The sequence below is a fragment of the Trachurus trachurus genome (assembly GCF_905171665.1).
Source record: "Trachurus trachurus genome assembly, chromosome: 3".
Taxonomy (NCBI): domain Eukaryota; kingdom Metazoa; phylum Chordata; class Actinopteri; order Carangiformes; family Carangidae; genus Trachurus; species Trachurus trachurus.
The window spans coordinates 745,552-762,417 of NC_139893.1; the positions used below are offsets into that span (position 1 = coordinate 745,552).

Here is a 16,866-nt window from a genome sequence, read left to right on the forward strand (position 1 = left end):
AAGACACACCAAAAAAAACACAGAAATTGTTCCGAAAAAAATTAAATAAGTCTATATTTCAAGCTTGTTTGTAATGGAAGCTCCTCTTCCTGGTCCGTCCAAATCTCGCGAGATTTGCGCCGGCGTCAGTGCGATTACAAATCGATAGGGGCCCCCCAGGCTGAGACAGACAGAAACGTTGAGAAAAAAAGAGTGATTTTCTGCCTCTGCACCGGTCTCGCAAAAGGCTTAGGGTGACAAGACGGTAACTCCTATCAGAACAAAACACAGATCAACGTTGCTCTAAGTACTTCCTGAAAAATTTGGTACGATTTGGTGTTTCTACAGTAAATATTTTGGAGACGCTGGCAGTTTTAAAACATCAGGCCGTTCTGCTTCTCTCAGAAAATCTTTGTATTGGAGTCAATGAGGAGCAGAGACAGACGTGGCCGCACTTAGAGGCTGATAATTCAAATTCTGAAAATCTCTCTGATATTTTGAGCACATGATGAGAAGCAGAACAAGTTTGTCTACAAATTTCGAAAAAATCATGTGTGTAGAGTGTAAATTGTGGCCGGGCCGAGTGTGGAAAGAGAAAAAATCTGGAATTTTTCTGGGCTTTCTCCCACTCTAACCGATGATGTCACCCACTCTGACACGAACATTCCGTGCAATACACACCCATTATAATCTCATAATTTCTCCAAAAGTGATCATGGTCATTGAACAGGGATTGATCAAAAACTATATGACCTATCAAAACGTGGAGTAATACGCCAATACACAAGACTTGTGTCTACTGTTTAAAGTTTAAATGAAGTCTCTAGGTGAAAGTATGCCTGAGCAGTAGACGTTTGTTAAACTCCAATGATTGGTCTTTTTCACTCTCTTTTTTTCGCCCGTCCCATTGACTTCAATGCAAAATTTCCCCGGGCGCCCGGTGCGATGGCCCGTGGCCCTAATAAAGATACAGATATAAACAGAATACAAACTGTTGTGGTTTCAACACTGGAGCTAAACGTCTGTTGTTTTTCCACATGTGCTGATTCCAGAGGAATACCAGCGTCTGTGCTTCCAGGCCCCTGACGGGAACGGCGGGGTCCTGGTTCCTGGTCGTGTCCCCGGGGGCCCCGACATTCCCGGCATCTACCCACTTCCCTATCCGGGTCAAACTCCGGGACAAGGTCCCATCCAGATTCCAATCCAGGTCCCGGGTCAAGGACCGGGACAGACTCCGGGACAAATTCCGGGACAAATTCCTGGACAGTTTCCGGGACAGTTTCCGGGACAGTTCCCAGGACAATTCCCAGGACAGTTACCTATCCAGCCTGCTCCAGGTGCGCTCCTTCGTCCTCTTCCTCCTCCTCTTTTTTATTTTTTTATTTATTTTTATTTAGCACAAACAATATCATATAAAAAACAACATGAACAATCAACATGACAGGGATGTCCAAAGGGGAGGTATGAAACCCAAAAGGGCTTCTATGAAAACCTCACCCACATATTCAAAGATCAAATTTGTTACAGTTTAAAAACAATAACATAGGAAAATAATTCAACAATGATGAAAAATAAGTAGAAAAGTAAGAGATTAAACAGTAACTAGATAAAGTAGCATTTCCTGATGGAAATGCGTGTGAATGCTGAAAGCAGCTGAACGCTGTTGCAGAATTAGCAAATAGTGCAGGCAGTGATCACCATACAAATGTTTGACCGAGGTAGGAATCGAAGCCTCAACCTCATGGTCAGTAGACTTTCACTCTGCCTCTAGGCCACAGTGTACACACTGTTGCAAAGACTGTTGTCTGTTGATGAGCTGCACTCTGTCTCACTCTGAAGTTAACGAGCCCAAAGCTGCACCTGTTGGAAACACACTGTGTCAACTCCAAGAAAGCTTGAGAATTTTCTGTGAATTTCAGGCTGAGAGCAGCAGTTTCAACATGAAGCAAGTTATCAGAAGTCAACAGAGGACGGCCGGGAAAATAATTCACTATAATTGTTGTTGAGGCAAGATTTGAACCAGTAACCTTCGGGTCTTCAGCCCAGTGAGCTAACCACTTCACCATATAGGGTAAAAGAAATCCCTGTATAAGAGGCTCACTGACTTCTGCTTTAAAAAAAAGAATAGGGTAGAAATGAGCCACGTCAAGTAAGTAGAGGACTTTTCTGTGACTTGTGACTATTTTTTGGTGAATTCAAACAAAGTATAATGCTCATTCCAGTGAATTACAAAATTGGAAAAAAGTCAAGCAATGACATGACTGTGGCAGGAATCGAACCCACAACCTCATGATCAGTAAACCTTTACTCTGCCGCTTTCCCACAGAGAGCACAGACATAAGTATGTTGCCATTGTAATGTGATGATGTGCTGCAAACGGTGGCAGTAGCAATTAATGAATCTCTTAACGACCACCTGTAACCAATTGAAGGTGGGGGAGGAGAGCAGAATTCAACATAACATAACAAGATTGCTCAGCTTGGATTTGAACCAGTGACCTTGGGGTTGGCAAGCGGCCACCTTACCCACTACACTACAGTAGAGTTGTGGATAAGAGAGGTTGAGACTTTGATGAATGTGAGATTTTTCAATGATGCTTAAGATAAAAAGAAATGAGTAGAAATGAGCCACAACAAGTAAGAAGAGAACTTTTTTGTGACCTGTGACTATTTTTTGGTGAATTAAAACGAATTAAAAAGCACTTAACAGCAAGTTACAAAGTTGAGCTCCTTCTCCTGCTGCTGTGAAAAAAATGCATTGGGGTGAATGAGAGCAGAGAGCTCCCTGGCTGCATTTAAAAAATATTTTAAATTATTATCTAAGTCTCTTTGCATTTTTGACCAGAATTTTAGCCAGAAGACAAGTGTGGCTACAAAACTGGAGAAAATAATGTGTCTAGAGTTTAATTTGTGGCCGTGCTGACAGTTTAGCCAGAAAAATTCGAGAATGTTTATTTGCCTCTCTCCACTCTGGCTGACGATGTCACCACTCTAGCCCTGCTCGTTAGACGCAACACACACCCATTATAAAGCTGGATTTTGTAAAAAAAACTTAATGATTTTAAAACTGCCAAATATCAGAAACTGTTGAAGATATCAGTAAGCTGAGTCATAGAGGAACACTTAAAAAGTTTGTCTACAGCTTAGAATTTGAATGAAGTCTCTAGCAGAAAGTATGGTGAAGCTTTAGTGGCTGAAAGAAGTAAGAAGATTTGAAGAGTTTGAAGACTGTTCCAATGCATTCTCTATGGGGAAAAAAAGAATCAGAAATAGTTGAATATTGCAAAAAGTATGAATATTTGAAAAGAGAAAAGTAAATCCGATAATGTCCAGAAAAAGCTGCACGATTTGATGTATGAATTGTTGAAATAGCACAAAGTATGAAGGACTAGAAGAAGACCGTAAAAAGGCGGAAGAAAATGGCCGAACAGAAGAACAATAGAATATAATATAATAATATAATATAAAGAAGTAAGGAAAAAAAATCTTCCCAACCCCTCACCCTGAGTGTCACCAGAACTCGTAACTCAAACTTTCTGCTGTGACTCAGAGGACGAGCAGTTTCCCAACTCCCTCTCATCTTGTTTTGCATTTTCAAAATCCCACTTTTGAGCAACAACAGCAGCAGTCGCCACCGCCCACGCCATCACACCGCCCACGCCCCGCAGCTAACGAGCTCCGTCTTAACGATGGGAAACTCTGACCCAGTCCAGAGCTGCGCGTCCACACGGCGCTGCTTGTTGTTGCCTTCATTTGTTAAAAAGCCCCAGTGTGTAACTTATTTGGCTTTTTATTATCAAAAATCAAACATGTCTTTCATAGATCCGTATTTCACTGAAGGTGAATCACAGCTGCATCCAAATGAAAGCTTTCTGGTTCCTTAGAATGAGTTGTTACAAGTCGTTACAAATACATAAGTGGGCGACGCACCGAACCGAGGCGGCCATGTTGCATCGTGACCGTAGGTAACCATAGAAACTGAGCGGAGCTGTGGGCTCGGCCTGTTAAAACTGTCACCACTGTGTAGTGTGAGGAAGGACGGAGGCACTGGTGTTGCATTCAGGTGCAGTCAGGCAGACGGCCGTCGGCAAACCAACCGGATGTCATTTTACTCCACCAGAGAAAGACGGTAAAACAATACCACATCACCATGACAACATGTTGTCAGACCACATCACCATGACAACATGTTGTCAGACCACTTGTTTACATAGACGCTTGTTTATCCTGTTACATGCAGCGTCTGTTGTCTGTCTGACGTCTGCCCCATTTCACCTGAATGCAACATCAAGAATATGTTCAGATATGCAACCGCACCACGAGATGGGGGGAATTCCTACGTACTATACCTTTAAAGAGTTTGTACAGAAACATCCTCGTCCTGAGGGAGGGGAGCTGGTTCACATGGAGCCAAATATTCAGATTAGAATCAGTTTAGAGTCCAAACTGAATGAAAACGCTCTGTATAAACAGCTCAATCAGAATAAACAGGTGGAATGAACCTTTTCTTGAACCGATCGTAAGTAAAGTAAAATAGTAAAGTAAAGTAAAATTAAAAGTAAAATTTCATCATGTAAACGGTGAAACTGAATGTCGTCTGGTTTGGTTCTTTCTGCTCCGTGTCTACGTGAATAGAATAGAACAGAATAGAAGAATAGAATATACTTTATTAATCCCTTGCGGGGAATTCTTTCGTCACAGCGCTCCGGTGTACAAAGGTGAAGAATATTATAGCGGAATAGTACAATTCAACAACGTTCCAACTTAGATTACTCAATGGTAGTAGCACTTAGAGTGATTCTTTCAAAAGAGACCAAGCCCATCCATATTCTCCAAACAGTTCAAGAACAGCATTCAATGTACTTTGGGTACGCCTTGGATAAGCGTTTTAGGTGAATATTACAGAATTTATAGGAGCGGTAAGAGGTTACCAAAGTTAAAAACTACAAGAATAAACCCCAACATTTTGCTCCAGCACAGAATGTGTAGAGACGTTTCTTCACTTCAAATGTTGGAATGAAAGAGTCAAAACTAAGAACAACTACTGATCTGTAGTTTGGATCTCTACAGTTCTCAACAGGCCTGGACATTAAAACCAGACCGGACTGGATGCAGCTCTTAAGTTTTAATTATAAACCTGAACCAAAGAGTCATTTCTCTCTAAGTTCAGTCTGAATTAGGTTGTTCTGGTCGGTCGGCCCGGTAACAACACTGTAAAATGTCCGTTGTGAATAAATGCAGAGGCTCAATGTAAACACCAGACCAGACCAGACCAGATAAAACCTGCTAGATCTTTAATGGGTTTTATTCTTTTGGAGATGTGTAGATTTGTAGGTCTACTTTTCTTTTCTTTCTTGGATGCAATCAAGGCAACAAGGGCTGTGCAGTAATGGAATGGAAACATGTTTATGTTATTTAAATGTAGCTACTTGTTATGTCTGTCCTGTGTTTTTACAATATGCAGCTGCTGGAGGCGTTGTCATTGTCTGTCCAAGGCAGTAAAGTTTATATTGATATTGATTATATTGATTGAAAGACTCGGTCAGAAAGAGGAAACGGTCTCCATGGTAACCCACCTTGTTGTGACTCGTGATGTGAACGTTTCCCTCAGGTCCTGTGATCATCCAGACCCAGAACATCACCAACATGTGTCAGGCGTACCGCAACCTGTGTCTGAACGGCCGCTGCATCCCCATGCCGGGCAGCGGCTACCGCTGCGAGTGCAACATGGGCTTCAAGCTGGACGCACGCGGCGAGTGCATCGGTAAGTACTCAGTATATATACCCACTGAAAATACATAAATACTGCAGTATACCCACTGAAAATACATAAATACTGCAGTATACCCAGTACAACTAAACTATCTAACTAAAGTAAATGTCAGTGGTTCTCAAAGTGGGAGGGTTGACAGGGTTCAAAGGGCTCCACTACTTTTTATGGACATTTTACCACTTTTTACTAGAATTTTTTAAAGACATTTTACCCCTTTTTGTATTATTGTTTGCCCCCCCCTTTTTTTGAGAAATTTTACCACATTTTTCTATAATTTTTTGAAAAATGTTACCACTTTTTCTAGAATTCTTGAGTAATTTTACCAGTTTCTTCTAAAATTTTAAAAACTTAAAAAAAAAGAAAAAAGAAATTACTACTTTTTTCTTAAAAATTTTAAACTTTTTTGTTTATTTTTTTGTTTGTTGTTTTTTTACCACTTTTTTTCGAGAAATGTTTCAACTTTTTTTGAGAAATTGTACCACTTTTTTTCCAGAAATTTCTCTATAATCTTTCAAAAATGTAGCTACACCTAATTTAAACGTACATTGATAGTTTGTGTATTTCTGGTGTTTTGTCCAATGGGGGTCCGTGGTCTAATTTGTGTCAGTTTTGGGTCCTTGATATAAAACAGTTAGAGAAGCAGCGTCTATGTGATACAAGTATGAACAGTTTACCACCTAGAAAGCAGTTTACCCACTACAATACATTAGACTACACCACTGGTTAGGGTTGGGGTTAGACACCACTGGGGGGTCGGAGGTTAATGAAGATGCAGAAGGTTCATAAGTTTCATGTTTGTTCTGCAGACGATGACGAGTGTGAGCGAAGTCCGTGTGCTCACGGCGAGTGTGTGAACACACACGGGTCGTACATCTGTCAGTGTCCCGCTGGGTTCCAGACCACGGCAACCAAGACGGAGTGTCGAGGTCCGCCACACACACACACACACACACACACACACACACACACACACACACACACACACACACACACTGACACATGCACACACACACCCACTTTCATTTAATTTCATTTCGATTTATTTCATTCATGGTTTACATTCTCACATAGTTGCACATATTTACATAATGTAGCTACATAGTCACCATGAATGAAAAGGAGCAGGATGAAGAAAAACTTATAGTACACTGCAAAAACTCAAAATCTTTCCAAGAATATTTGTCTTATTTCTTGTCAAAATGTCTCAATTTTAGTCAAAACTAATCTGTTTCCACTTAAAATAAGACTCATCATCTAAAAATGAACTTGTTTTTAGATCATTTTCACTTGTTTCAAACTAATTTTCAATTGAAATAAGTAGAAAAATCTGCCAGTGAAAAAAAGTTTTTTGTGTTTGTAATAAGAAAGAAAAACTTGCTCCACTATCAGATTTTTCTACTCATTTCAAGTGGAAAATTTGCTTGAAAGAAGTAAAAAGTGTCTAAAAACAAGCTGCTTTTTATGTGATGAGTCTTATTTTAAGTATAATTAGATTTATTTTGACTAGAAATGACATTTTGACTACAAATAAGACAAATATTCTTGGTAAGATTTTGAGTTTTTGCAGTGCACCTGCCCCTCTCTGTTGTTATAACTACATTGGCTTACTTCAACACCAATATTATTCTCTGTTTCAAAATATTAAGAATGATGAAACATAGTAATGACAAGAAAACAAACAAAATAACAGTAGACACCACTCATCTATCTATCTTTTCTTTTTCTCTTTCTCCTTCTTCTTTTTTGTAGATGCTTATCTTTTTTTTTAAACATTTTCTTAAACTGAGACATACTTGTACAACTTTTCAGTTCCTTGCTTTGTGAATGCCATAGTTTTACACCTGCAACAGAAATACACATTTGTTTTAAGCTTAGCCTTGCAAATGTCTGTTTAAAACCAAGCTTCAGTCTGTTTTATCCCCTTCCTCCAGTTTAAACAAGCTTTGTAAATGTTCTGGTAACGATCGGTTCTTTGCTTTAAACATTATTTTTAGGGTCTGTAATTCTATTATATCGGCCATTTTCAACAAACCTGCAGAAATAAAAAAAATCTATTTGAGGGATCTCTATTACCTGCCTTGTTGTGGATAACTCTTACTGCTCTTTCTTGTAGCAGAAACAGAGAGTGTGTGGTTTACGGTGCCGTCTTGTGCTTGTTTCCTCCAGATCTGGACGAGTGTGTGGCCAACGGTCGAATCTGCAACAACGGGCGCTGCGTGAACACGGAGGGAAGCTTCCACTGCGTCTGCAACGCCGGCTTCGAAATCTCTGCAGACGGAAAGAACTGTCAAGGTCTGTCGGCTTCTGGCCTAGAGCTGCGTTTACGGTGTCGTGACGTGTTTAAAGGGACAGTAGCATTTTTTTAAAGTGGGGTTGTATGATCTACAAATAGCCCCTAAGTACTTTAATTGCAGTAGAAGACTCTCTGCACTCCTCCCGTTAGCAACGCCAGCCCATAATAGCCCTGCCCAGAGATTTACAACATACAGTGTTGTGAACAGACCCAAAGAAACGGCCTATTTTCACGGCCTAAAAGAGGTTTTACATGAAAAAAATACACAGTTCCATTGTTCACTATAATATAATTTTTTCCAGCCCTTCAAAGTGCAGGAAAAACACAGTTTTTATATGGACCTAACCAACTGCTGATCGGCGGGCGCTAACCCTGGGCGGAGGGATACGTGAGTTGGTTAGGTCCAAATAAAAACTGTGTTTTTCCTGCGCTGTGAAGGGCTGGAAAAAATTATATTATAGTGAACAATGGAACTGTGTATTTTTTTTCATGTAAAACCTCTTTTAGGCCGTGAAAATAGGCCGTTTCTTTGGGTCCATTCACAACACTGTATGTTGTAAATCTCTGGGCAGGGCTATTATGGGCTGGCGTTGCTAACGGGAGGAGTGCAGAGAGTCTTCTACTGCAATTAAAGTACTTAGGGGCTATTTTGAGATCATACAACCCCACTTTAAAAAAATGCTACTATCCCTTTAAAGGGTTTTTCTCTGTGTGTGTGCTCTGTCTGGGTTAATGGAGCGTGGATCTGCTGGACGCGCTGCGGTCCGACCACGCTGGGAGTTCAGTACGACTCACTCTGTGCATTTTAAATCAGCACCTCTTTAAACCTCGTCCTGTTGCCATCAGTTATTTTCTGCTTTTGTTTCTGCTCAGTTTGAGCCGTGGAGAGTTGAGAACTGTGGTGCACTGCAAAAACTCTACATCTTTCCAAGAATATTTGTCTTATTTCTAGTCAAAACAATCTCATTCTACTTAAAATAAGACTCATCACATTAAAAGCAGCTTGTTTTTAGACACTTTTTACTTCTTTCAAGCAGATTTTCACTTGAAATAAGTAGAAAAATCTGACAGTGGAGCAAGTTTTTCTTTCTTATTACAAGCACAAAAAACTTGCTTTCACTGGCAGATTTTTCTACTTATTTCAAGTGAAAATGAGTTTGAAACAAGTGAAAATGATCTAAAAACAAGTAAATTTTTAGGTGATGAGTCTTATAGAGTCTTATATGTAGAGTTTTTGCAGTGTGACGTCGGTCGTCCGTCTCGGGAAACTTTCTGTTGATGGGAACGACTTTGCAGATTTTTGCAGAGATGTTTGGAAACTCCCTCGCTCTCCTCTGCCGGTTCTTCTCTCTTCTCTCTCTCAGTCTCGACACTATTTCTGTCGTTCTTCATGCGAACAGCACATGTGCAGCTCTATAATCGTGGTCCAGGAGAGACCGTCCCAGCTCTTAACCCCTCGCTGAACCGCTATAAACACCTTCTAGATCAGACGAGGTCGTGTTGCAGCGAGTTGCACCAACTATAGTTCTGATCCAGTGCAGTCTGGCCTTCATCGTTTCTCTTCCTGTCAAGTCTTGTTACTGACACATGAGTGAAGTTCGAGGCTCAGAGTGTCGAAACAATTCTGCCTTGTTGTTCTGTTTTGAAAATGCTCCAAGATCTAAAATTAAAGAGTTGGCAGCTCGGAGCAATCACAGCAATCACAGCATTCCCTTTCCCAGTTTCCCAGTTTGGTGATTCCTGTCTCTGCTCACTGGCATACAGTCTGATGTGTCACAGTTTGCAGATGTAAAGATTTGACACCGATCAGTTCTCAGCTCTCCGAGTGTCCTTGAACTCGTCCCTGTGTTGTCAACAGAGCATTTATGTTCAACGCGCCTTCAGACTGGAATAATCTTCCTTTACATTTACGCTCATTGACGCTCTCTTTTCATAGGTTTAAATATTCTGTGTCTTCTTATTTTGAGTTAAATTGCACATGTTTCAGATGATTTATATCAATATTTATTTTGTAACACACTGTATTAATTTCAATTTGAATATTATGTTATTATTTTACATTTCTCTTAGTTCTATTAGGCTATTGCTATGGCCATTTGCGGCCATGGAGAGGTTGTGTCCATTCTTGTACTCGTTTCTTTTATGTCTGTGTTGATGTCTGTTGTCTTTGTTGTTGTATGTTTGTAGATTGTTGATTGTGTTTTGTAGGGGTGGGAGAAAAAATAGATTCACAAAAATATCGCGATATCTCTTTTGACGATTTTTAAATGTTTTTTTTTCAAAAATCTTTTTTTTTAAATATTGCGCAATGTGCATTTGTTCGCCTTTTTTACATACAGATAGTACAGGTTTTGAAAACGGTTTAAATTCACTTTATAATGTTGTATAATGTTAATTTAGAGGCTTCTACAGTATTTGTGTGCAGATAAATGTTAAAAATGCAGACTAAAAGAGAGAGAATCGGCAATATCGTAGAATCGCAATTTAAACCGAATCGCCATCCAAAAAATCGTAGAAGAATCGAATCGGGAGAAAAGCATATCGTCCCAGCCCTAGTGTCTTGTCTCTTTTTGGTTTGTGATGTATTTTAGGACGCCCTCGAAAACGAGAGGATTCCTCTCAAGGGGTTTATCCTATTAAATAACATTTCTGAATGCATGAAACAGCAACAACAACAGAGGTTTTATTGCAGCGGTGCTGTAAACGTGTCTGTGTGTGTGTTTTGTGTTGCTCTGCAGACATGGACGAGTGTCTGATCAGGAACATGTGTCTGAACGGACTCTGCATCAACGAGGACGGAAGCTTCAAGTGCATCTGTAAACCGGGCTTCCTGCTCGACTCCAGCGGACGCATGTGTGTAGGTGTGTTTGCTCACACACACACACACACACACACACACACACACACACACACACACACACACACACACACACACACACACACACACACACACACACACACTGTACATTATCACTGCAAAAATTCAAAATCTTACCAAGAATATTTGTCTTATTTCTAGTCAAAACTAAATCTAATTCTACTTAAAATAAGACTCATCACATAAAAAGCAGCTTGTTTTTAGACACTTTTAAATTAGAGTTTGATGAGGGAAACCAAGAAATCCCATAATGATCCTCTGTAGCGTAGCTCTGAGCAGCTCACGGCTCTGCTCCGCCGTTCTAAAAATAGCTTGAACCGACAATTAAAGGTAACGAACCTACTGCTATGACTATAGGGATTATGGTGATGGGCCAGTTTGACAAAATGTTGAACTATACCTTTAAATAAGTAGAAAAATCTGATAGTGGAGCAAGTTTTTCTTCTTTATTACAAACACAAAAAACTTGCTTCCACTGGCAGATTTTTCTACTTATTTCAATTGAAAATGAGTTTGAAACAAGTGAAAATGATCTAAAAACAAGTTAATTTTTAGGTGATGAGTCTTATTTTAAGTGGAAAGAGATTAGTTTTGACTAGAAATGAGACATTTTGACAAGAAATAAGACAAATATTCTTGGAAAGATTTTGAGTTTTTGCAGTGTTACATTATAACATCACGTCGACTGGCTGCAGCAGCACCATTGTTCTCCTGACCTGCGTTTCCAAGCCGACCTGAAGGCGGCGGCTGCCTCTCTGTCATGTTCGTGGCTCTGATGTGTGAGTCTGAGTCTGTTGTGCACGCAGTGAAAATCCCCCTGAAGCCGTGGAAACCCCCTCAGCATCGTCTCTCTGGCCAGCTGGACGTGTGCAGAGCCGCTCCCGCCTCTTCTCAGAGGCAACAGCTCCGCAAAAGAAAAGAAAGTTCCCCAGAAACAGTCAGAGGGTTACAGACAGAGCTGCGTTCATAGAAACCTTAAAAGAATAGTTCACCCAAATTTCAAATTGCACTCATTATCTCCTCCCCCCCATGTGGACTAAGGGCTGGGAGAAGTTTCAGAGTCCTCCGTGGCTTCTCTGAGTTACAGGGGGTCTCGGCGTAGCAGTTGCAAATGGATACCAACTGTCTTCGTAACAAAAAGACACACCAAAAAACATCCAAATACCTCCATGCTGCTCGTATGTAATGTCCTTCTTGTATTGATGCCGGCACAAATCGCGCGAGATTTGGACGAACTGGGAAGAGGAGCGTCCGCTACAAAACAAGCTTGAAATATAGACTTTTTTAATTTTTTTCGGAACAATTTCACATGTTGGGGCTTCAATACAAGACGGACATTACATACGAGCAGCATGGAGGTATCTGGATGTTTTTTGGTGTGTCTTTTTGTTACGAAGACAGTTGGTATCCATTTGCAACCGTCATATGGACATGCACTGCTACGCCGAGACCCCCTGTAACTCAGAGAAGCCACGGAGGACTCTGAAACTTCTCCCAGCCCTTAGTCCACATGAGGGGGAGGAGATAATGAGTGACATTTCAATTTTGAGTGAACTATCCCTTTAAAGATAGGAAGCGTTAACCTGCATCAGAAGCAGCGTCTGTCCTGCAGAGACTCTGAGCCGGTTCAGTCGCAGCAGGATAAATAAACAGAGAGCAGCTGATGTATGCACTCATTAACACACACACACACACACACACACACACACACACACACACACACACACACACACACACACACACACACACACACACAGAGTTATGCCGTATCATTGTTTACACTCATTATGATAATTATTGTAATATGTGGATCGGGAGAAAAGGAAGAGAGTTTTTAATTTTAATTTATTTTATTTATTTATTTAAAAAGGACAATGTACATTAATAACATCAGTTCTTTTCTCTTTTTAAGGAAGAGAAAAGAGGAAGCCCAATGTAAATGTACCGGGATTAGCAAGTAGCTAATTTTCAGTATTTTCAGTCCTGTGGCAGTTTACATAGAGAATATTTCATAACAATTAGACAGACACAGGTATAACAGGACAGACATAGAACCAGACACAATATTGACAGATGAAATAAGACAGACAGTACAATAAGAACTCGACAGAGCAAAACACAGGGATCAGAGGTACAAAGAAGTTCTAACAAACATTCAAGACAGAACAAGAACCTGACATACAAGACAAAGCACAGACAGAGAGGTGGAATAAAGTGCTATAGTGGCCATGCTTTACACTGCAAAGTACATTAAGTGCAGTAGAACAATTAAAGCAGAAGTGAGTGCAATTTTGATGCTTTTCAGACAGTTTTTTAAATGTGTTTTGAATGTGGTGTATGTATGACATTCTCCAGTTGTTAGTGGTAAGCTGTTCCCAAATATGACTGTCTTTGACTGACAGTATACTGACTGACTAAAAGTGGTGCGTCTTAATGGTATTGCACAATCCCCTCTTGAGAGTGTCTTCTTTCATTCCTGTTGTGTGTTTGTGTTTCTTCCTTCCAGACATCGATGAGTGTGAGACTCCGGGCATGTGTATGAACGGACACTGCGTCAACACCGAGGGCTCCTTCCGCTGCGAGTGTATGGCTGGGATGGCCGTCGGCCTGGACGGACGCGTCTGCGTGGGTGAGTTGTTGTTCTGCTCCTTTTCCACAAATTAAAACAGTTCCTGAGTGTTTTGAAGAGGAACATTGTGTATAGTAGGAATTCCTCCCATCTAGTGTTGTGGTTGTCTATCTCAAGCAACTCAGTCGTATTTTTCATGCTGCATTCACGTGAAATTGGGCAGACGGCAGACGGACGACAGCCGCTGCACGTAACGGCATAAACAAGCCTCTATGTAAACAAGTGGTCCGTCAGCACGAGGCAAAACAATACACGTGACAATATGTTGTCATGGCGATGTGGTATTGTTTTACCGGCTTTCTCTGGACTTCTGTGACTAAAATTACTGGTTAATGAAAAACAGACTGAAGAACCAAATGATCCATTTTCATGAAGAGATAACAGGAGAAGTTACATAATGTCCCTTTAAAGACGTGTCTGTGACAAGCTTCGGTCAAAATCCCCCGAGGATCAAACATCACAGCTCTTTCTGTTCATCCTCTCCAAACAGCGCTGTGCAAAACGCTCTGTTTCAGCGCCTGTCCCTTTAAATGCAAATGAGCCACTGCCTCGGCGTTGCGTTACCATGATGATGGCTGTCGCTATTTGAAGTTTGTATACTACATTGCTAGTACGTACTGATTTGGCCAAAATGCGGTAGTATGTAGTGTGATCGTTTTTCCCCCGGGATGACGACGGAGGTTGGCCGACCGAGCAGCTCTGCAGGTGGAGCTTCACTTCTCTGAAACGTTGGAGCAAACATCTAAACAGCCGTCGTTTGGATAAACTAACCGCACGTTGGGGTTCTAAACAGTTACTACAAGAAAAAATATTAAAACTTAATAAAGTGAATAATATGGCACGGCCACGTCCTCTAGAACCAGTATCCAACATTTTAAACATATTACAACAAGTCTGAAAATCTGGAAAAGCAGACTAGATCCCCTTTAACTGGTTCCATTCTGGTGCCTCCAAAGAACCAGTTTGCTTTTCCACGAGTCGGCGCCACGTCGTTACGTCAGAGTAAAACCTCATCATGTGACCGCGTGGCGCTCGCTCTGAAGCACAACAACAAAGATGGAGGACTCGTCGCGCTCTTGTCTTTAGACGGTTACATCGCAATCCACCATTCCTGGCTACCCGTCGTACTCACACTCACACTCGCACTCGCAGCAAACGGATCCATTTCTCTCTTTTTAGTCGATGCAACTGACTCGCTCGTTATCGTTTTAAAAATGGTGGTTCATTGTTTTCGCTGTTCCTGTTTGGTCAGGTAGCCCCGCCCCCCAGCCGATTTCATTTTAGCTCTAAACTCTGTAAATATATCACTTTATCCACATTTCAAACATGTTTAGGAGAGAAAGTAGCCGTTTAGATCAGCAGTGTGTCGTTCATTTGTCTAAATACCAGCTGTTTACTATTTTGTTGGAACGAATTCGGCGCTACTCAAGCTAGCCGTTGTGACCAACGCACTTCCGGTTACTTTCACAAAATAAAACACCTGTTGCCCTTTACATACAGAAAACAATGAAGATATTTGTGCTTTTACTTTGAAACAGGAAGCTAACCTACCCTCGATGTAGCTAGCTTGAACCAAAATAAAGCGTCTTTGCTTGAACCCTCCGTTTTGACCGATCTCGTCCCGTTGACCGCTCAAGATGCCTTACCGGAGAGTTCTGATGCCGGGGAGAAGTTCCCAGTGTCACAGCAGCTTCCACACATCACAATGCAACCAGAACGACCACAACAACAACAACACAATCCTCTGTCCTGTCATTAAAACGACTAAACTGAGTCAATAAACAACAAACTGGAGCTCATCCTCTAAACCTGTTGTAGCCACAAACAAACAAACACACTAACTAACAGTGATGAATGTTTTCCTGCTGCTCCCCCGGACCGGACCGGACCACCGCTGCGCCGCCGCTGCTCCCAGTCCCAGATCTTCTTTCTCTCCGTTTTTTAACATTCCCACATTTCCCCCAAATGACATTTCTTTTCTTTTCTTTGTGTATTGTTGTGTGTGGGAAGTGTTGAAATGCTGTTACTGGGTCTGTGTGAGTGCTCAGCAGGATGATGATATCAGTGCAGGGGAATGCCTCCAATGCCTCCAATGCCTCCGATCCCGGGATGTTATGGAGAGAAGAGAACAGCCGCTTGTTTTGCCAAGTGTTGTTGTTTACCGGAGCTGCTGCAGACTTCCAGATCTCCTCTCTCTCCTTCTTGCCTCATCTCATCCGTGTTGTGTTGTGTTGTGTTGTTGCTCATACCCGTGTGTCTCTTGTTTTGTTTTTGTCCCCAAACACACAGACACACATATGCGCAGTACGTGCTACGGCGGCTACAAGCGCGGTCAGTGTGTTCGGCCTTTATTTGGAGCCGTGACCAAGTCGGAGTGTTGCTGCGCCAGCACCGAGTACGCCTACGGAGAGCCCTGCCAGCCCTGTCCACCACAGAGCTCTGGTACACACACACACACACACACACACAGCTCATATTTAATTCAAAACACACCTGTTAGTCAGGATACAACAGCATCTTAAAGGGATAGTTAACAACATTTTGGCAAATTGGCCCATTGTCATAATCCCTATAGTCATAGCAGTAGGTTCGTTACCTTTAATTGTCGGTGCAAGCTGTTTTTAGAACGGCGGAGCAGAGCCGTGAGCTGCTCAGAGCTACGCTACGGAGGCTAACAGAGGATTTCTTGGTTTCAAACTCATCAAACTCATCAAATACACAATCCAACAACTCCACAACGCTCTGGTGGACAAGTTGTGAGCTGCACATTCACCACGCTATGAGATAATAACACAACGTTACCACACAGAGTTGTTTTAGAGGGAAATTCATGTAAAACCACTGATGCACGTTGCCTTCAGGGACAGTTTTTCATCAACAGTCTCTGTATTTCCCTCTACAACAACTCTGTGTGGTAACGTTGTGTTATTATCTCATAGCGTGGTGAATGTGCAGCTTACAACTTGTCCACCAGAGCGTTGTGGAGTTGTTGGATTGTGTATTTGATGAGTTTGATGAGTTTGAAACCAAGAAATCCCATAATGAGCCTCCGTAGCGTAGCTCTGAGCAGCTCACGGCTCTGCTCCGCCGTTCTAAAAATAGCTTGCACCGACAATTAAAGGTAACGAACCTACTGCTATGACTATAGGGGTTATGGTGATGGGCCAGTTTACCAACATGTTGAACTATCCCTTTAAACGACAGAATAATGTGATGAAGTCGTGGCTGAAACACTCATTGTGAGGAGACACTGACACCAACACACACACACACACACACACACATCATCCAGTGACTTCTCATTAGTCCGGCCAA

General features: G+C 41.5%; 1 protein-coding gene across 1 annotated transcript in view; it reads left to right on the forward strand.

Moving 5' to 3' along the window:
• Nucleotides 1–16,866, forward strand: part of fbn1 (fibrillin 1) — a 141,270-nt gene that overhangs the window by 11,775 nt on the left and 112,629 nt on the right. The window contains exons 5-11 of the mRNA XM_083996588.1: nucleotides 1,032–1,316; nucleotides 5,590–5,742; nucleotides 6,558–6,677; nucleotides 7,918–8,043; nucleotides 10,783–10,905; nucleotides 13,429–13,551; nucleotides 15,841–15,993. Coding sequence (XP_083852714.1) covers nucleotides 1,032–1,316; nucleotides 5,590–5,742; nucleotides 6,558–6,677; nucleotides 7,918–8,043; nucleotides 10,783–10,905; nucleotides 13,429–13,551; nucleotides 15,841–15,993 — 1,083 coding nt within the window. The remainder of the gene's footprint in view (nucleotides 1–1,031; nucleotides 1,317–5,589; nucleotides 5,743–6,557; nucleotides 6,678–7,917; nucleotides 8,044–10,782; nucleotides 10,906–13,428; nucleotides 13,552–15,840; nucleotides 15,994–16,866) is intronic.